The sequence below is a fragment of the Mesoplodon densirostris genome, chromosome 5, assembly GCF_025265405.1.
Source record: "Mesoplodon densirostris isolate mMesDen1 chromosome 5, mMesDen1 primary haplotype, whole genome shotgun sequence".
Taxonomy (NCBI): Eukaryota; Metazoa; Chordata; class Mammalia; order Artiodactyla; family Ziphiidae; genus Mesoplodon; species Mesoplodon densirostris.
This window is the reverse complement of record NC_082665.1, coordinates 95,946,703-95,968,760: the sequence shown is the minus strand read 5'-3', so window position 1 is coordinate 95,968,760 and position 22,058 is coordinate 95,946,703. Positions and strand designations below refer to the sequence as shown.

Below are 22,058 nucleotides of genomic sequence, written 5' to 3'. Positions count from 1 at the left end.
CTCCTAGAGGAAAACATAGGCAGAACACTCTATGACATAAATCACAGCAAGATCCTTTTTGACCCACCTCCTAGAGAAATGGAAATAAAGACAAAAATAAACACATGGGACCTAATGAAACTTAAAAGCTTTTGCACAGCAAAGGAAACCATAAACAAGACCAAAAGACAACCCTCAGAATGGGAGAAAATATTTGCAAATGAAGCAACTGACAAAGGATTAATCTCCAAAATTTATAAGCAGCTCATGCAGCTCAATAGCAAAAAAACAAACAACCCAATCCAAAAATGGGCAGAAGACCTAAATAGACATTTCTCCACAGAAGATATACAGATAGCCAACAAACACATGAAAGGATGCTCAACATCTTTACTCATTAGAGAAATGCAAATCAAAACTACAATGAGATATCATCTCACACCAGTCAGAATGGCCATCATCAAAAAATCTAGAAACAATAAATGCTGGAGAGGGTGTGGAAAAAAGGGAACACTCTTGCACTGCTGGTGGGAATGTGAATTGGTACAGCCACTATGGAGAACGGTATGGAGGTTCTTTAAAAAACTACAAATAGAACTACCATATGACCCAGCAATCCCACTACTGGGCATATACCCTGAGAAAACCATAATTCAAAAAGAGACATGTACCAAAATGTTCATAGCAGCCCTATTTACAATAGCCCGGAGATGGAAACAACCTAAGTGTCCATCATCGGATGAATGGATAAAGATGTGGCACATATATACAATGGAATATTACTCAGCCATAAAAAGAAATGAAATTGAGCTATTTGTAATGAGGTGGATGGACCTAGAGTCTGTCATACAGAGTGAAGTAAGTCAGAAAGAGAAAGACAGGGCCTCCCTGGTGGCACAAGTGGTTGAGAGTCCACCTGCCGATGCAGGGGATACGGGTTCGTGCCCCGGTCTGGGAGGTTCCCATATGCCGTGGAGCGGCTGGGCCCGTGAGCCATGGCCGCTGAGCCTGCGCATCCGGAGCCTGCGCGTCCGGAGCCTGTGCTCCGCAACGGGGGAGGCCACAACAGTGAGAGGCCCGCATACCGCAAAAAAAAAAAAAAGAAAAAAAAAAAAGAAAAAAAAGAAAGAGAAAGACAAATACTGTATGCTGACACATATATATGGAATTTAAGAAAAAAATGTCATCAAGAACATAGGGGTAAGACAGGAATAAAGACACAGACCTACTAGAGCATGGACTTGAGGATATGGGGAGGGGGAAGGGTAAGCTGTGACAAAGTGAAAGAGCGGCATGGACATATATACACTACCAAACGTAAGGTAGATAGCTAGTGGGAAGCAGCCGCATAGCACAGGGAGATCAGCTCGGTTCTTTATGACCGCCTGGAGGGGTGGGATAGGGAGGGTGGGAGGGAGACGCAAAAGGGAGGGGATATGGGAACATATGTATATGTATAACTGATTAAATTTGTAAAATAAAAAAAAAAAAAAGACCAAGAAGAATTAAAGAACAAACACCACGAAGAATTAAATAACAAACAGAGATGAACAATACAATAAATGAAATGAAAAATACACTAGAAGGAATCAATAGCAGAATAACTGAGGCAGAAGAACGGAGAAGTGTGCTGAAAGACAGAATGGGGGAATTCACTGCCATGGAACAGAATAAAGAAAAAAGAATGAAAAGAAATGAAAACAGCCTAAGAGACCTCTGGGACAACATTAAACACACCAACATTCCCATTATAGAGGTCCCAGCAGGAGAAGAGAGAAAGGACCTGAGAAAATATTTCAAGAGATTATAGTCAGAAACTTCCTTAACATAGGAAAGGAAATAACCACACAAGTCCAGGAAGCGGAGAGAGTCCCAGGTGGGATAAACCCAAGGAGAAACACATCGAGACACACAGTAATCAAACTGACAAAAATTACAGACAAAGAAAAAATATTGAAAGCAGCAAGGAAAAAACAACAAATAACATACAAGGGAACTCCCATAAGGTTAACAGCTGATTTCTCAGCAGAAACTCTACAAGCCAGAAGGGAGTGGCATGATATATTTAAAGTGATGAAAGTGAAGAACCTACAACCAACATTACTCTACGGGCAAGGATCTCATTCAGATCCTTTGGAAAATCAAAACTTTACAGACAAGCAAAAGCTAAGAGAATTCAGCACCAACAAACCAGCTCTAAAACAAATGCTACAGGAACTTCTCTAAGTGGGAAACACAAGAGAAGAAAAGGACCTACAAAAAAAAAAAAAACCCAAAACAATTATGAAAATGGTAACAGGAACATACATATTAATGATTACCTTAATTGTAAATGTATTAAATGCTCCAACCAAAAGACACAGGCTCGCTGAATGGATACAAAAACAAGACCGATATATATGCTGTCTACAAGAGACCCATTTCAGACCTAGGGACACATAACAGACTGAAAGTGAGGGGATGGAAAAAGATATTCCATTCAACTGGAAATCAAAAGAAAGCTGGAGTAGCCATACTCATATCAGATAAAAGAAACTTTAAAATAAAGACAATTACAAGAGACAAAGAAGGATACCACATAATTATCGAGGGATCAAACCAAGAAGAAGATATAACAATTATAAATATATATGCACCTAACATAGGAGCACCTCAATACATAAGGCAAATGCTAACACCTATAAAGACAGAATCGACAGTAACACAATAATAGTGGGGGGTGGGGCTTCCCTGCTGGTGCAGTGGTTGAGAGTCCTCCTGCCGATGCAGGGGACACAGGTTCGTGCCCCAGTCTGGGAAGATCCCACATGCCGCGGAGCGGCTGGGCCCGTGAGCCATGGCCGCTGAGCCTGCACATCCAGAGCCTGTGCTCCACAATGGGAGAGGCCACAACAGTGAGAGGCCCGCATACCACAAAAAATAATAATAATAATAATAATAATAGTGGGGGACTTTAACACCTCACTTACACCAATGGACCGATCATCCAGACAAAAAATTAATAATGCAGAGTGTCATACAGGAAACAATAGCTTTAAATGACACAACAGACCAGATAGATTTAATTGATATTTATAGGACATTCCACCCAAAAACAACAGATTACACTTTGTTCTCAAGTGCACAAAAAACATTCTCCAGAATAGATCACATCTTGGGTCTCAAATCAAGCCTCAGTAAATATAAGAAAACTGAAAGCATATCAAGCATCTTTTACAACCACAACGCTATGAGATTAGAAATCAATTATAGGGGAAAAAAGTGTAAAAAACACATACACATGGAGGCTAAACAATACCTTACTAAATAACCAAGAGATCAATGATGAAATCAAAGAGGATATCAAAAAATACCAGAGACAAATGACAGTGAAAATACGACGATCCAAAACCCATGGGACGCAGCAAAAGCAGTTCTAAGAGGGAAGTTTATAGCAACACAATCCTACCTCAAGAAACAAGAAAAATCTCAAATAAACAATCTAACCTTACACCTGAAGGAACTAGAAAAAGAAGAACAAACAAAACTCAAAGTTAGTAGAAGGAAAGAAATCATAAAGCTCAGAGCAGAAATAAATGAAATAGAAACAAAGAAAACAACAGTAAAGATGAATAAAACTAAAACCTGGTTCTTTGAGAAGATAAACAAAATTGATCAACCTTTTTAGCCAGACTCATCAAGAAAAAGAGGGAGAGGACCCAAACCAGTAAAATTAGAAATTAAAAAGGAGAAGTTACAAAGGACACCACAGAAATACAAAGCATCTTAAGAAACTACTACAAGCAACTCTATGCCAATAAAATGGACAAGCTGGAAGAAATGGACAAATTCTTAGAAAGGTATAACCTTCCAAGACTGAACCAGGAAGAAATAGAAAATATGAATAGACCAATCACAAGTAATGAAATTGAAACTGTGATTAAAAATCTCCCAACAGGGCTTCCCTGGTGGCGCAGTGGTTGAGAGTCTGCCTGCTGATGCAGAGGACATGGGTTCGTGCCCCAGTCCGGGAAGATCCCACATGCCATGGAGTGGCTAGGCCTGTGAGCCATGGCCGCTGAGCCTGCGCGTCCAGAGCCTGTGCTCCGCAACAGGAGAGGCCACAACAGTGAGAGGCCCGTATACCGCAAAACAAACAAACAAAAATCTCCCAACAAACAAAAGTCCTGGTCCAGGGCTTCCCTGGTGGTGCAGTGGTTGAGAGTCTGCCTGCCGATGCAGGGGACACAGGTTTGTGCCCCGGTCTGGGAGGATCCCACATGCTGCCAAGCAGCTGGGCCCGTGAGCCATGGCCGCTGAGCCTATGTGTCTGGAGTCTGTGCTCTGCAACGGGAGAGGCCACAACAGTGAGAGGCCCGCATACCTCAAAAAAAAAAAAAAAAAAAAAAAAAGTCCTGGTCCAGATGGCTTCACAGGTGGATTCTATCAAACATTTAGAGAAAAGCTAACACCCATCCTTCTCAAACTCTTCCAAAAAATTGCAGAGGAAGGAACACTCCCAAACTCATTCTACAAGGCCACCATCACCCTGATACCAAAACCAGACAAAGATACTACAAAAAATGAAAAGTACAGACCAATATCACTGATGAATATAGATGTAAAAATCCTCAACAAAATACTAGCAAACAGAATCCAACAATACATTAATAGGATCATACACCATGATCAAGTGGGATTTATCCCAGGGATGCATGGATTCTTCAATATACACAAATCAATCAATGTACTACCCCATATTAACAAACTGAAGGAGAAAAAACATGATCATCTCAATAGATGCAGAAAATCCTTTTGACAAAATTCAACACCGATTTATGATAAAAACTCTCCAGAAAGTGAGCACAGAGGGAACCTACCTCAACAAAGTAAAGGCCATATATGACAAACCCACAGCAAACATCATTCTCAATGGTGAAAAACTGAAAGCATTTCCTCTAAGGTAAGGAACAAGACAAGGATGTCCACTCTTGCCACTATTATTCAACATAGTTTTGGAATTCCTAGCCACAGCCATCAGAGAAGAAAAAGAAATAAAAGGAATACAAATTGGAAAAGAAGTAAAACTGTCACTGTTTGCTGAGGACATGATACTATACATAGAGAATCCTAAAGATGCCACCAGAAAACTACTAGAGCTAATCAATGAATTTGGTAAAGTTGCAGAATACAAAATTAATGGACAGAAATCTCTTGCATTCCTGTACACTAACAATGAAAGATCAGAAAGAGAAATTAAGGAAACAATCCCATTCACCATTGCAACGAAAAGAATAAAATACCTAGGAATAAACCTACCTAAGGAGACAAAAGACCTGTATTCAGAACACTATAAGATACTGATGAAAGAAATCAAAGATGACACAAACAGATGGAGAGATATACCATGTTCTGGGATTAGAAGAATCAATATTGTGAAAATGATTACATTACCCAAAGCAATCTACAGATTCAATGCAATCCCTATCAAATTACCAATGGCATTTTTTACAGAACTAGAACAAAATATCTTAAAATTTGTATGGAGACACAAAAGACCCCGAATAGCCAAAGCAATGTTGAGGGAAAAAAACAGAGCTGGAGGAATCAGACTCCCTGCCTTCAGACTATACTACAAAGCTACAGTAATCAAGACAATATGGTACTGGCACAAAAACAGAAATATAGATCAATGGAACAGGATAGAAAGCCCAGAGGTAAATCCATACACCTATGGTCAACTAATCTATGACAAAGCAGGCAAGGATATAGGCTGGAGAAAAGACAGTCTCTTCAATAAGTGGTGCTGGGAAAACTGGACAGCTACATGTAAAAGAATGAAATTAGAACACTCCCTAACACCATACACAAAGATAAACTCAAAATGGATTCGAGACCTAAATGTAAGACTGGACATTATAAAGCTCTTAAAGGAAAACATAGGAAGAACACTCTTTGACATAAATCACAGCGGGATTTTTTTTGACCCACCTCTCAGAGTAATGGAAATAAAAACAAAAATAAACAAATGGAACCTAATGAAACTTAAAAGCTTTTGCACAGCAAAGGAAACCATAAACAAGACAAAAAGACAACCTTCAGAATGGGAGAAAATATTTGCAAATGAGACAATAGACAAAGGATTAATCTACAAAATATACAAACAGCTCATGGAGCTCAATATCAAAAAAAAACAAACAATTCAATTAAAAAATGGGAAGAATACCTAAATAGACATTTCACCAAAGAAGACACAGAGATGGCCAAGAGGCACATGAAAAGCTACTCAACATCACTAGTTATTAGAGAAATGCAAATCAAAGTGACAATAAGGTATCACCTCACACCAGTCAGAATGGCCATCATCAAAAAATCTACAAAGAATAACTGCTGGATAGGCTATGGAAAAAAGTGAACCCTCTTCCACTGTTGGTGAGAATGTAAATGGATATAGTCACTATGGAGCACAGTATTGAGGTTCTTTAAAAAACTAAAAATAGAATTACCATATGATCCAGCAATCCCAATACTGGGCATATATCCGGAGAAAACTGTAATTCAAAAAGAGTCATGTACCACCATGTCCATTGCAGCACTATGTACAATAGCCAGGATATGGAAGCAACCTAAATGCCCATTGACAGATGAATGGAAAAAGAAGGTGTGGTGTATATATATACAGTGGAATATTACTCAGCCATAAAAAGGAACGAAATTGGGTCATTTGTAGAGACGTGGATGGACCTAGAGACTGTCATACAGAATGAAGTAAGTCAGAAAGAGAAAAACAAATATCGTATATTAACACATATATGTGGAACCTAGAAAAATGGTACAGATGAACCAGTTTGCAAGGCAGAAATTGAGACACAGATGTAGAGAACAAACATATGGACACCAAGGGGGGAAAGTGGTTGGGGGTGGTGGTGACGGGATGAACTGGGAGATTGGGATTGACATATATACACTAATATGTATAAAATAGATAATTAATAAGAACCTCCTGTATAAAAAATAAATAAAATTTAAAAAATTTTTTAAAAGGGTATGGGGCTTCCCTGGTGGCGCAGTGGTTGAGAGTCCGCCTGCCGATGCAGGGGACACGGGTTCATGCCCCAGTCCAGGAAGATCCCACATGCCGCGGAGCGGCTGGGCCCGTAAGCCATGGCCACTGAGCTTGCGCGTCCAGAGCCTGTGCTCCGCAACGGGAGAGGCCACAACAGTGAGAGGCCCGCATACCGCAAAAAAAAAAAAAAAAAAAAAAGGGTATGTCATTTTAGAAAGCATTGAATAAAACAATAAAAGGATAAAAACTAGGCTTTACAATCAGCACTAGCATTTTCATGCCAAATATATAACTGCACATATTATAAGCACACAGTGAATGCTGCAATAATTATAAGGGAGCCAAAAGTAATAAACTGCCAAATATAATATCTCATCTCAAATTTCTAAACTTTCTTTTATAAGTAGACTTCCATCTGTCAGGGTAGACTGGGTCCTGGTCTTTTTGGTCCCTCTTCTGAAGCTGTGATTTATGTGGCTTAGTATAGGGTGGTGTTATGGTTTAAGAGAGCCTAGTCTAGTTTAGCAATAGTGATTTCTAAACTCATGTCCTCTAATGTATTTCTTCAGCACCAAAGAAAGGATTTGTAATTACAAGAAATTTTTTAAAAATCTATTCTTTTTAAAAATTACACTGAAACAGTGTTTATCTCATCAACCCTCACTACCCACAAAAATCTCCTCCTCCACCAAGGCCACTTTGATCATTCCTCCTCTCCCTTCTCCCTCTATTGTATTAAACCCTTCTCTCACACTCCTCCTGCCCACCACACCCCATCCTTTTCTTCAGCCTAATCCATTTTTATCAAAACACATCTGGCAAAGCGAGATTCTTTGGAGAACAGCATAGCAAAACCAAAATACCACATCATGGGCAAAGAGATGTCAAAGACAAGAAATGGTCATTCAGTAAGGATTTTGTCTCATCACATTTGCAGACATTTGCTAAAAATGCATAAGTGAATAAAGATTACAAAGTAAAAGGAAAGATTAACTACAATGTGGAAGAAAAAGTTCTGGTCAGAGTCGGAAGACCCAGGCCCCTAGACAGAGCACTGTTCTCTTCACTCTGATCTAATTTTACAAGATTACCTTTACACGGATAAAATACACAAACATGCTTTATAAATGTACTTTTTCCTGAATTAATATAAAGTATTAGTAGTAGATATTAATAGCTCAGTATGGATGTGGGATAAACTTATGTAATAGGCTTTAAATTTCCAATATTTTAATCAGAAATCAACAAAGCAAATGGTCTGTGTTCTTGGGAGATTAACGTATTCATTTGTACAAACTACTAAGCATAGAATGCAGTGAAACTTTACTAACTCAGGCTCCGCTAATTCAGAAATCATAGAGAAGGAGTAAGGTAAAATATGAATTGCTGTAGCTAGAGATAGGAAACATAATAATAAACTTGAAGCAACATTGCAACTAACTAGTTTATGATTTTAGAGAGGTCCCTTAGCCTCTCTAGATGCTGTTCCTTTGTGTTTAAAGTGAGCTGAATTATTCAGTCAATCCATCTCATCGTCATATAATTCTATGATTCTATGTACATCAGATAGATGCCTCTTTTTTTACTTTATTCTTTCTATAAGCAATGGTTCTGGGAATGGAATTATTCTTGTCTGCATTTTTTTTAGTCTGGAGTTCATGAATAGCCTTAAGGGGTCACATGAATTACCTAAATTTGGGCAACCATGTTTATGTGCATTTTTCTGGACAGAGATCCATAGCTTTCATCTGATTCTCAAAAAGCTCTGTGAACCTCCCCAAAAGATTAAGAACCACTTACTTCAATAATGAACTAATTCCAAGTGATTCTCATCAACTTGTAAAAACAGGCTCACAAAAAGATTGCTTAATAATCCTGTGTTGGTTCTGTAACATTTGTATCTTACATCAATAACACAACACTCTATTATGATATAAGCTACACCTTAAACTTTAACTAATGGCTGTCTCCTCATTCAGTGATGAATCATGGTCTATATCTGTCTAGTTCACCTCATTATATCAAATGCCTTGAACAGTGCCTGGTTCTCAGTGAAGCAAGGAAGAGGAATGGCTGCCAGTTTATCTCTGGAGGAAGAGGGCAGCTATGGAGTGATCATCATCTCATCTGAGCTGGAACTGAGACTGCAGAACTCTGAGATAATGAAAAAATCAGCAAGGATAGATAATCTTATCCAAAAGTCAAGCCTTGTAATTTCAATAAAAGAAAATGGAAACCCAAAGTGAACAAGGGTCTTACCAAAAGTGGCAAGTTCAGGACCAGATTCCTTAGCCAATGGTACAGGGCTCCTTCCATTCCACCACATTGTCCAGCTGGGGGAAGACACAGAACCCAATGTGGAGTGCAAATAAACATGTCACTCAAATTCCAGTTCCTTTCTTTTAACTGAAATTCAGCAGCTAACAATCTCCTCCTTCATTATAGGTAGACATACTATAAATATGTCTACCTGTGATCTGTGCCTGATTTATAAATATATAACAAATAAAATAACACCATGTCTTACATGTAATATAAGTTGGATTCAAATTTGTTGCCATTGTTATATCTATAAAAGTTAGCCTGTGTTAGAAATAAAATTGCTTTTATCATGCAAACTTAATTTTTCAATAATGCTTGTTTATTTGTCTTAACTGACAATTACAGGAAGACAAATGATCCATTTACTAGTATCTTTTAAAATATATAGTATGTAAAACTGAATGAATGTTATTTCATTCCTATACACTTCTGGTAATTGACTTTTTTTTTTTTAAAGATCAACCAAAAAAATGTATTATAGTGTCAGTTTTAACACATTTTCATTACAGCTATAAAAATTTAGAAAAACAATTATATGCAATAAAGAAAAATCTAGAAATCAGCTTAATAACATTTGCATTTCTTTTATCTTTTCAGGAGCATTGTTTTAAACCCAGCCTATTTCCGAAATCATCTTCGTCAGGCAGCAGTGTTTAGATGTCTGGAGAGATATTCAGAAGCTGCCCGGTATGTTTGTTATAACTTTTATGAAGAATTATTTCGAGTTAAACTAATTTTATTCTCAGCTTCTGGTAATAGCGTAATAGAACTTTCCATTTCTCACATGGAATATGATTTTACCAGAATTATTGTCTTATAAATGTCAAACCAACAATTATTGACTATCTTTTTCTTTAATTAAAGCCACTCTGTGTTCATAGCTCTTAGTAAAATTCAAACTTTCCAGCCATGAGGTCACTGATAATGATGGGAAAACTTCCAGGGAAGATTAGAAATGAACTTGACCTCTTGCTCTCAAGTCCATTCCTGATCCTGGTTGTAAGGACACAATTTTGTGGCTATCTCTTTCTTGAGTTCTGGAAATAAAATCCAACCCACACAAAAAGGATACCAGCTGCCCATTTCTAGAGAAGACGGCATCAGTTATAACACCAAAGGTTGTTAGAGGTGTCCTAAAGTGTTGTCTCTCGGACCCACAATATGTTTCATAAAAACCTGGTGAAAAAGCTGCTGATATTCTCATCCCCAGAACCTAGACTTAGGCAAAGAATTGCAAGATTTGTGCAACAGCCTCAATGCTACACTCAGAATTCCTTTGCACCTGTGACAACCAATGCTTTTTATTCCTGAGTCAAGATCACCATATCAGACTCCCCTTCTCTTTCATAAATTCTCTCAAAGAATTTTCTTCATCTCTCAATGTATAGGTACCTATTGTTTCTTACCCATCCACTTTACCACCCCAGGAATTTGTCAAGGATGTGTGAGTGGTTTCTATACATACTCCAACCATAACTCCTAGGGAGAAAGCCACAGTAATAGGAATGGGGAGCCTAGGTTGCTGGTGGCTACTATCTCTAGAACATTTGCAAATAACACTTTCTTGGAAAATGACGTTTAAGAAATTTAAATAGATAAGAGAATGATTCCATAAAATTGATACTATGAGTTTGACATGAATTCCATTTTATAAGATGGTCTTAGGAATTATGATTGAACTCAATTAAATGATGGATATGGAAGGCAAAATTAATCTCAACTACTCTCACTTTGCAGTCAACCAACCAATATGACACAATATCTATTTACCTGTGTGTTAGTGTCCACTTTTACAAATTAGAATACGTCTCTATCAATCGCATTTTTACATTCTATTTTTCCTTATACTCTTTTCCTGAATGTTTTATCTTACATTACCCACAAATAACTTCTTCCTACTGTTTTTTTTTTTAAGTCCTACTTTTCGTTTTGTCTACTGAGTTGTCCCTGTGGCTTACTCTCTTCCCACACACACTATGCAAATGAGAGGGAATTTAAGCGATGATAGTAAGCTTCCTTCTGTCCCATGCTTTGTAAAGGTCACAAGCTACAAGTGAAGTTAATAAGCTCATCATAAACAGATACAGTTATCTGTAAAATAGTTTTCTTTAAGAGGTGGTTCACTAATGTGTCTTCTGACTCTAATCAAAAGATAACAGGAGAAAGCTAGATGCAACTTCAGAACTAGATTGTAACTAGTTAAAACTGCTAGTAGTGTGCTGGGTTAGCTTGTATAGACTCTAGAGAGCCCACTGTTAAATATTCAGGAATATTGGGAGAGCCAGTTGTTACCTGTAGGAGAAATTAGCATTGCTGGGAGAATTTACACTATGAAAACTGGCAGGGCCTCCCTGGTGGCGCAGTGGTTGAGAGTCCGCCTGCCGATGCAGGGGATACGGGTTCGTGCCCCGGTCTGGGAGGATCCCATATGCCGCGGAGCGGCTGGGCCCGTGAGCCATGGCCGCTGGGCCTGCGCATCCGGAGCCTGTGCTCCGCAACGGGAGAGGCCACAACAGTGAGAGGCCCGCATACCGCAAAAAAAAAAAAAAAAAAAGAAAACTGGCAAATGCTACAAGCCCAGGATTTTGGAGTTTGGGGGAGAGCCAGATACCAGTAGATCATTGACTGTAACTTAATTGTATCAGCCTAACTGCTTGAGTTAAAGTGGTGATAAAAATTCTTTATGGTTCCTAAAATAAATGAATAAACAATGAGAACTTGAAAATTAGGAATTTGTCAGTACTTATCATGTAATATTGGTACTAAATATCCATTTACCTTGACATGTATATCCCTGAAGTGCAATAAGTGTATCTGTGTAATATCATTTGATGACTAACTTGACAATAATCCTTGAGAAAATTCCTGATAATTGTTGGCTATACTGGTGTGGACTTTCCAACAGAGAAGCAGATACAAGTGTTTTCCATCTTGGTTTCCTTGGCAATTATAATCCTTAATACAGAGTATTAGTCATCCTCTTTTCCCCTCAAGGGAAAGAATACTATGAACCATGAACACGAATATCTTAGTGTCTCTTAGCTATTTGATTTCTAGTGTAAAACACTAAACACAAATCAATGTGTTAAGCATTCATATTTATCAATCAATTGCTTGGATACTTAGGTAGTTTGGTTCAGGTCTCTTACAAGCACATTATATTAAAACTAATTGAAAAAGCCCACATATCAAGGTTATTTCCTCTAAGAAGCCAATCAGTCATGTTTCTGAGATTGAGAAGCACCTACCAAAGAATGCCATTACCATGTAACTTAGGAAGTCTTAAAACCATGATTCCCAGTGAAGTAGATCATCTTCCATCTGGTCCAAGACAGTGCATTTACAACCAGTCTCTGGAAACTGGGTTATCTAAAATTTTCTGAGCCTAACCAGCTCTACCCAGGAAGGAATTCGTAGAGAACAGTCCAGAAAACATTTCCAGGACAGCTTCACAAAATCCCAGATTCTCAACCAGAGAGGCTATAGGAAATGTGATTGAATAGAGGATATCAGTCAATGGGCGTATTGACTGATTACGACAGGTATTACGACAATGGGCAGGTCCTTTTATTTTATTGGTCAATATCTTTTCAGAAACATCATACCAGAAGAAAGAGCCTGAATATATAAATGGTAGGAAGCTGAATAAAAATAAGGAGATTTAATTTTGATATAAGCTCTGCAGGGATGCTGATCACCCTTGAGAAGACACTTGGCACCAGTTAATTTGATGAAATCACATTTTCATACCATAAATCTCAATTGAGAGTACTGTAACCCCCCCCAAGAAACAGCCAACCTTTGAGGCCTTACCTGAAATCGCCAGTAGCCTAGCTCTTTAACATTGCTCTGTTTCCGTGCCTATAAAAGTGTACGTGTTGAAATAAAATGTTCTTGCTCAAATCTGTCCCTCCTCCAATACACACACACACACACACACACACACACACATTTGGCCTACTTTCATAAGAAAGATGATAAGCCAAGAAACAATATGCAGAGATGTAAAAAAGCATACAAACAAAAGTCAAGACTATCTTATGAAGGAACTAATAACTTGATAATACGAACAGCACAATGTCTTTCATCTCTGTATGCTCACTGACTAGCACAGGCCTTGGCACAAACCAAGTTTGGGGTTTACAAATTAAACTAGCTAGTTTCTGAGTTTGTGATTACTAACCATTTAGCTGCATCAGTAAGGAGATATTACATGAATTTCTTGGTACAACCCTGGTTGAAAAATAAATATAAGAGTGTGCACATAGTAGTAAAGTCATGTGATAGGGTCATGCCTACTACAGTGAAGATTCATGAGGGAAAAAACAGATGACATTGCACTGAATCTTTATTTAAGACCAGTCTGTGTAAGAGGAAGCAAACAGAAGGTAACACTAAGTGAAAAAACACAACAAAGCCTCTTTATCCATCACTAAGGAAGAATTAGCTGTGTGTTTCTACATACGTGAACTAGACCAGGAGACACTAGAACAGGAATAACACATGCAAATGCTTACAAAGCCCACGCATATGGTGTGTGAATTATAAGACAAAAGGGTGTTGTATGAACTACAGAAGACTGGAGCTCACTAACTAGAGTGACTGTACAATTTCTCTCTCAGACTGAACACTGTGAGAGTGAAAGTGGGCACATTTAAGAATTATACTAGGAAAACAGGCATAAACCAGGACTATCATTAGCACACTGGCCATATGGTCACCCTACCCCTGGCCCTTCTGAAGGCAGTAGCCTTATTCAAGTCCAGCTAATGTTGCTGTATAGAAATATAGGTTCAGTGTTGCAGATTTTTCAAGAAATAGTATAATAATTCAGAGCTTTCCAAGAAATTTCTTGACTTTTAAATGTTGGCAATTACTTCAAGTTTTTCAAACACAGTGTCATCATAAGAAAGCTGAAGTAGTCCCATTCATGAAAATGTAATTCTCTGAAGAATCAATTGGCCAGGTGACCAATTTGCAGAATTCACCAAATTTCAAGTTTACTAGAACCTTATTTTAAGAAATAATCTTACTGACAAATTAATATGAATACATTTTCTTATGTACATATTCCTCATGAATATATTCAGCAAATCTTGTTAATTTTTGAAAATTTTCAGTTTTTAAAATCTAAGGTTATGGAATGACTTATTCTCATAAATATGTTCTTCTTGTGTGTATGATTATTACTCTACTATTCTTGAATATTCTATGACTATTTTCTTCTTATTAACATAATCAAAATTTTAATATGGAATTTTAACAATTTATACTAATTTCCTTCTCATATTTTAAAAGCCATTTTTTTTGTTTTTAACATTTCATCATTTTTAAGATCCATTCCCCAATTTTTGGAGAGTAAGCAAATTTGCCTGTGTGATCAAATGTATTTTTAACTGTTTATAGCATTTACAACAACTTGTATTTAATGAGGAGATTTTAATAGCATTCTATTTTATCTCTTGAAGCTAGAAAAAGCCAAGATAGGGAAAATGAACAGCGAGCAACACAGCAAAATCTGGGCTGTGGATCCCACAGAGGGGAGACTGAAGAACAGAGAGAAACCACAGGCCGCAGAACCCTGGAGCCCTGGCTCCTTCGAATCCATCTGTAGGATTAACACAATTTTTTTAAAGAGTTAAAATAAGCTGTCTTAGTAGATAAGCATATTTATAAATTTAACAAATGGGTCATTTGACAAACTCATCATCTGATGAATTGACCAGGAGCCCACAGAAGGCTGTGGGCCACATCATCAGATTTGAAGCTGGGAAGTCAAGTCCTCTCTCCAGCTCTAAAGGAATACTGGAGTTTAATTCCTCAACAGTAAAGGCTGAGCTTCCTCCTACCAGCATGAGGATTCCTTCCCACATCAAAGTTTGTGCAAGGGCAGTTGGGGGAAGATTTTAGTCTAAGAACAGCAGTCCACTGTTAGAAAAAGGTGTTACCTTACAGAGTTCAACAGCTTTAGTTTACTATCTACAACAAATCTGGTCTGCTCCATATTTTGAAATAATATTATTTAGTGCCGTGTAATGTATGTAATATTGTGAGAAATAGAGTAAATAATACAATATGTAGTATAAATTTTTTTTAATCTTTGCCCTGCTTAAAGTACTGCACTAAATGACACACTGGATTTCAGAGCTATTGTATATTACATGTGCTTTTCAGGATTAAAAAAACAAATTGGTGAGAGGCCACCGAGTTGCATCTGTCTGCTTGTTAATACACTAAGAATTTTCTCCCTCACAGCTATTTCTCAGCTTTGCCTCTCTCACTCTTGACCCCTGACAGTGCCTTTCAGTTCACTCCTATTTTATCATTTTGGCTACCTGCTATTCCCATCCTCCTTGCCTTTTTTCTTCTTTCATGATGCTTACCTTTTCTGAAAAAAATAAAAGTCCCTTCTTTGTGAGTATCCCCTTGCTTCTGGTCATTAATAAGCCATTCTCCAAGCATCTCATTCATTCTGTAAGACTTTGACTTCCCTTGGTAATTGCCATTGTTTTAACTAATTAGTGGTTACATTTGTTTTTGCTTTATCTTATTTTTGATACTCTGAGACAAATTAAAATATTTGAATTTTCAAGAAATCTGCTCTATGGATGAATGTACAATGAAAATCTCAAACAATAAATTCCTTAAAACACAGATTCTTTTAGAAATGAGTTGTCAGCTATAGCTAAGGTGTGACACATTAGAGTATCAATGTTTGAGAATTAGTTTAAACACTTAAGGTCTGGGCTCTGCATGGGTATCAGGATGTTCTAGGGATGTTTCTTTGCCAGGTAGTATGTTACTGTTAAGCCAAATCAAAACATGATATTTCAAGATGCATGAATTCATAGCTACCCTCACTGACAAGCCAAACAGTAGAGGTTAGTAGAGGTGGGAGTAGGTTAAGTTTCCTGAGACCCAGCAGGGGATTGGGGGATTTGATTTTGTTGTTGTTTTCTTATGTAAGTTGGTCCTACTGGAAATGGAAAATAATGTATATATAAATCACAATCTGTCAAAAGAAAAGGGTGACCCCAAAATAAACTGAAGTATTTGTTCAGAAATCTGGTAACATAAAGCAGTGGTGTTGCTGTAGATAAGCAGTCACTCAGGGGTGGTAGTACAGTAGCAACAAGGAAGAAACTGTCAGTTTTTTTGGTGTCATGGAACTCTATGATTTTAAATGAGATTATTAGCTATCTTGCAAGGGAGGAGAATATACTGACAGGCAGACTCAAGACAAGTGATTCTGAAGAGATGATAGTAGCATTGGGAGCTTATTTTAACAGTTCTGATTCAACTGGAAGTGTAAAATCCATTCATTCACCATGCAAGATGCTAAAAATACATCACAGGGTTTTTTGGTTAAAGTTAAGTTCTCATTTATGCCCACAAATAGATTAAATGAAGACTATAGGCTAATTTTTATTCTTAAATTGGCCATCTGCCTGAAGGGCTTTCTTTCTTTTTACTGGAGGCAGTTCACCACTGCGAGAACAGCTTCAGTGTGGTCTGGCATTAGTCAGTCATATGTAACATACAGTTAGTCATGATCATTCCACCACTAAATTGACTTTCCTTTTCCCTACATATGACAAAGCTGCATGAACCCTAAGCACTGTGAAAATGTTGCTTCCTTATGTATAATTTCTAAAACTGACATTAATAAAGAGCTATTTAGTCATTTCACATGACTTAGGTTAAATATAAGACTACAGCACACCCAATTTTTATATGTGTAAGGTGTAGTGTTTGTGATTTCAAGGAAAAAAGTGAACACGAAAATATACTACAGCTTCAAGATTCTAGCCATCTATTAGGTATTAAGGATTTAACATTGCAGATATATAAATGTCTAATTTTACCATAAAACGCTAAATGTAAGGCTATAATGATATCAGATGGCTTAAAAAGTTCTGTTGCCTTAAGAAAAGCTTTGGACATGATCCAAGTTATAAGTAAATTACTGCAAGGACACATAATCTTACATAAATATAGAAAAAGATTTTACGTCAGGCTGTTAACAACAACATCTGAAAATCCATCAGAGAAAAATAAACATTGATTTTGTGAATTCTCCATCTTGCTGATGTTTATCATGGTATTTTTGTCCCTTTTCTCTTTTGAATGGTATGCTATGCATTTGCATTACCTTTAAACATTTCTAAAATAATTTAGAAATGCACAATTCTTGGACTGTGTGCACTGTCTGCAAATATTGATCTAGAAAACATGTAGCAGAGTACAGAGAAAGATTTCTCTTTTTTGCTATAGATCCAACCTTGCATCTTTTAAAAAGTGGGTGAAGCAATGAAGATAATGTAAGAGAGAATGCAGAAAAGCCCTAGAGTGTCACGTTTAAAATATGAAGAAATAAAGATCTCTTCCCTCCCTTCTTCCCTTCAATCAGACATCCACCTGATTCCATATTTTCTACAATAACAGAATGTAGAAAACCAATTAAACATTCAAAAGTTTAATCCAAAGGAGCTACAGTTTAACTCAGAGTTCTGTGCTGTTTTCTAATATCTAAGTGCTGCCAAGTGAATCAGAGTATAGTCTGTAAATGTTAAAATTATGATAAATGGATCAAAAGCTCCATGTTTTTAAACTGTAAATTGGAGATAATAATAGCATCTGTGTCACAGAGGTTATTATGAGGATAAATGAGACAATTTATATTGTGCACTTAGCGCAGTACTTGGCACATCATAAACTCTCAATAAAAAATGAGCTATTGTCATTGTTTCTCTTGTTGTTAACAATTAGAGCTCTTTGAAGATAGCTGAAGCTACCTCAAGAGACAATGAGTTTCTCAACACTGTAACCAGAATTTGTTGAGCAGTCCTTTAGCTGAAGTACTGCACTATGAGAGACGAGCTTGCACCCCAAGACTAGTTGATCCCATCTCACTCTGAGTCAGCATAGCTGTGTTTTTGGAAAGACCACTGTTAACATAGGGGTTGAAGGACAAGATTCTCGCTGCTTTAAGGAGTTAAAAGAGGCAAGATTGTGACTTTAAAAAATTTTTGTGTATGAATATATTATGAATTTTAGCATCCTGTTTCAGTCTGAGTGATATTCCAATTATTCTTTAAGGGAGTTACAATGTGGAGGTCTCTGGGGTTGGCAGGTGGAACTTTAAATCACACAGAGAAAGAGAAGTGTTCAGTCACCTGGTTTTTATGCCAATTCTCCCTTTTTTCCTTTCCTCATTTCTGTCAAAAATAGCAATACCTTGACAAAAGATTTAGGCTGGAAATAACTAACACTGCCAGAAACTGAAATTCTTCACCCTTCTTTTTAATACCCACATTGGTCCATCACGCTATTTTGCACATAAATTAATTTTGATGCCACTAATTGTGAAAACTGATTATAAGTCAAAAGTTCTGATTTTGTATCTGTCTGCTAAAGAGGAATCATCTACACTAGAGAATTACAGTCAAGGCAGAAAGAACTGTGTTCTACTCCCAGGGCTACAAATGACTGGCTGTGTGTGACCACGGGCAAGTTAATTAAGTAAGCTCTTTGAGTTTCAATTTCCTCAACCATAAAATGAAGATAATAATACTATCTTACAAAGTAAGCATAAGGATTAAATAAAATAATGAATATAAAACACTAAACTCAGTGCCTGGCACATAATAAGTCCTCAATTAATTATTGTTGTTACAAACTTTGAAGAATGAGGTTTAAAATCCTAATACATTCACTCTGAATTAATTCTATTGAGTGAAATTTTGGTATAAACATTATACTACTCAACTACTACCCCAGTTTATCTCCATTTTAGCAGCTGTCATCTATGACCTCCTGCTCTTTGCCAAACTTTATGTCAGATGCTTGTCTTGCATCATCTTTGTTCCTCACAACTCTGCAAAGAAATTATACTCTGAATTTTTTAGGTGAGAAAACTTAAGCTACAGTTTGAATGACTTGTCAGAGATCACACCACTGATAAGTAGCAAATCTGAAATTCGAGCTTAATCTTATCATCAAATGCCTATTCCTGCACACACACAAAAAAACACACTTGGCATTCTCAGACTTTTTCATATTTGCCATTTGGGTAAGTTTGAAATGGCACTGCCTTATTGTGATACACATTTTCTTTTTTATTATCATTCCTAATGAGCCTGTGCATTTTTAATATTTATTGGTTAATCATGTTTCCTCTTCAGTGATATGTTCATTTGTGTATTTATCTTTTGCTCATTTCTTTGAATTGTCTTTTTATCATTAAATTTAGGAAGCTTTATATATTCTGTATACTAATAACTTTTGGTAATATGTGTTGCAAGTAATTTTTTCCAACTTATGGCTTGTATAATCATACTCTTCATGATATTTTTGATAAAAAATAAGCCTGAAGATTTAGTTTTAATGTAGTCAAATGTATCAAATTCCTTTATGATTTGCACCATTTGAGTTTTAAGAAATATTCCTTTATTCCAAGCTCATCAAGATAGCCTCCTGTATTGTCTTCAAAAATTTTTTTAAGTGTTCTCTTTGCCTTTAAAGTTTTGACCCAATGCTAATTGATTTTTATGTATGGTGTGAGGTAGGAATCTATTATCATGTTTTTCCCTCAATGGACATTCAATTATCTTGACATTATCTTACTAAATCCTTTCACTATTGATCTTCAACGTTAATTCTGTCTAGATCAGTTTTACACATATGAATATGCTGATTTCTGGTCTGCATTCTACTGATTCATCTATTTGTCTGTTGCACTGCCAAGACTACACTATCCTACATAGAATGGTTTTATAATATATCTTGATACCTAGTAAAGCAAACCACCCCAACTGATTCTTTTTCAAGAATGTTTTATCTATTATTGGCCTTTTACTCTTCCACCAAAATGGCAGAAAGAGTGAATCTGAATTCCAAACCAGGATAGGGTAACTTCTGGTTAGGAATTCCCAAGGAAGACTTTCTTACTTTTTTTTGTGCTCCACCAGGATTCAAGGTCAAGACTGGCATGCAGTTCCACTATTTTGCTCTGTAAGAGTTTCTCTTAACTCTTTCATGGAAAATGTTATCTCTTAAAGAAACCATTATGCAGATGGTCTTCTATTCAATCTTCACTATGCTTGGACCTCAGGCTATGTCTCCTTTCCCCTATGCACATGTCTTCTTAAAAGACAGCTACTAGACCAGTAAATATTAACCACAAGCAAACCAGCTGTCCCAAAATAGGAGAGACAGAAAAAGAGAATCCTAAGTTACTGGAAGAGAAATCTCTGAGCAGAAACCTCCATGAAAACCAGTGCTAGGACAGGAAAACCTGAACTGTAACTGACAAATTTCTGGAGGCTCAATGTTGAAAACTTTGAGAGGTTAAAAATTTCAGGGTGTGTAGGGGGCTCCAGTCATAGGGAGACCCCTACACTTTTGTGAGTTTTATCTCCAGGTGCTCTACCAGGTCCTCACAGTGAATATGGGAGGAAAATTCCACCATGCTTCCAGCAGAAGGAAGGGAAAAGAAACCATTTTGAAATATGCCAGAGCATTCTGTTCTCTTTAGCAAGTCCTGCCTTCAAGTGAACCTACTTTACCAGAGCCTGACACACCTGGAGGAAGAGAAATACCAAGCTCCAGCTCATTCTAGCCTTCCAAATGAGGAAAGAGGAATACCCAACTCCAGTCCTTTTTTGCCGTTGCGTCACACCTAAATGGGGTTACAAACTGGGAAGCACTGGTGAAGTTCACAGTCCAGGAGCACAGGTTCACCTAATGTAAATCATAGACTGAGACCTAATCATAGAACTTCAGAATGCTTCCCCTCCCCCAACACCTCACCACTACATACCAAAAGCCTATTTACTGCAGTTCCTTCTACCTAAGGAACTACCCATACTTCATGTCCCCCTTGTAACAGAAATTTATAATGCATACTAAAAAGCTAAAAGACAGAGTTTGAAGAAACTGAACAAGCATCAGAATCAGAAGGATATGTAGCAGGAATGTTGGAATTATCACAATGGGAACTTTTAAAAATACATAATTAATATACTAAGGGCTTAAAAAAAAACAAAACATGTAAGAACAGATGGATAATGTAAGCAGAGAAATGAAAATTCTAAGAAAGAAACAGAAATACTAGAGATCAAAAACAATGCAACAGAAATGAAGAACCTCTTTGATGGGCTCATTAGTAGAGTGCATATGGCTGAATAAAGAATCTCTGAGGGGGCTTCCCTGGTGGCGCAGTGGTTGAGAGTCCGCCTGCCGATGCAGGGGACACGGGTTCGTGCCCCGGTCCGGGAAGATCCCACATGCCACGGAGCGGCTGGGCCCGTGAGCCATGGCCGCTGAGCCTGCGCGTCCGGAGCCTGTGCTCCACAACGGGAGAGGCCACAACAGTGAGAGGCCCGCATACCACAAAAAATAAATAAATAAATAAAATATTTAACAAAAAAAAAAAAGAATCTCTGAGCTTTGAGGCTATGACAATAAGAATTTCCAAAATAGTACACTGAAAAGCAAAAAGAAAAGGGAATGAAAAAAGAAACAGAATACCTAAGAACTGTGGGAAAACTATAAAAAGTATAACATATATGTAATGGAAATACAAGAAGGAGAAGAAAGGAACAGAAGCAACATTTGAAGCAATGACTGAGAATTTCCAAATATTATTGTTAGACACCAAAACACAGATCAAGGAGCTTAGAGAACACCAAGCAAGACAAATGCCAAAAAC

At 37.3% G+C, this 22,058-nt stretch overlaps 1 protein-coding gene across 1 annotated transcript in view; it reads left to right on the top strand.

Moving 5' to 3' along the window:
- The window catches only part of SPATA16 (spermatogenesis associated 16), a 224,316-nt gene that overhangs the window by 88,721 nt on the left and 113,537 nt on the right, over nt 1-22,058 (top strand). The window contains exon 3 of the mRNA XM_060098837.1: nt 9,944-10,033. Within this exon, the coding sequence (XP_059954820.1) occupies nt 9,944-10,033 (90 nt within the window). The remainder of the gene's footprint in view (nt 1-9,943; nt 10,034-22,058) is intronic.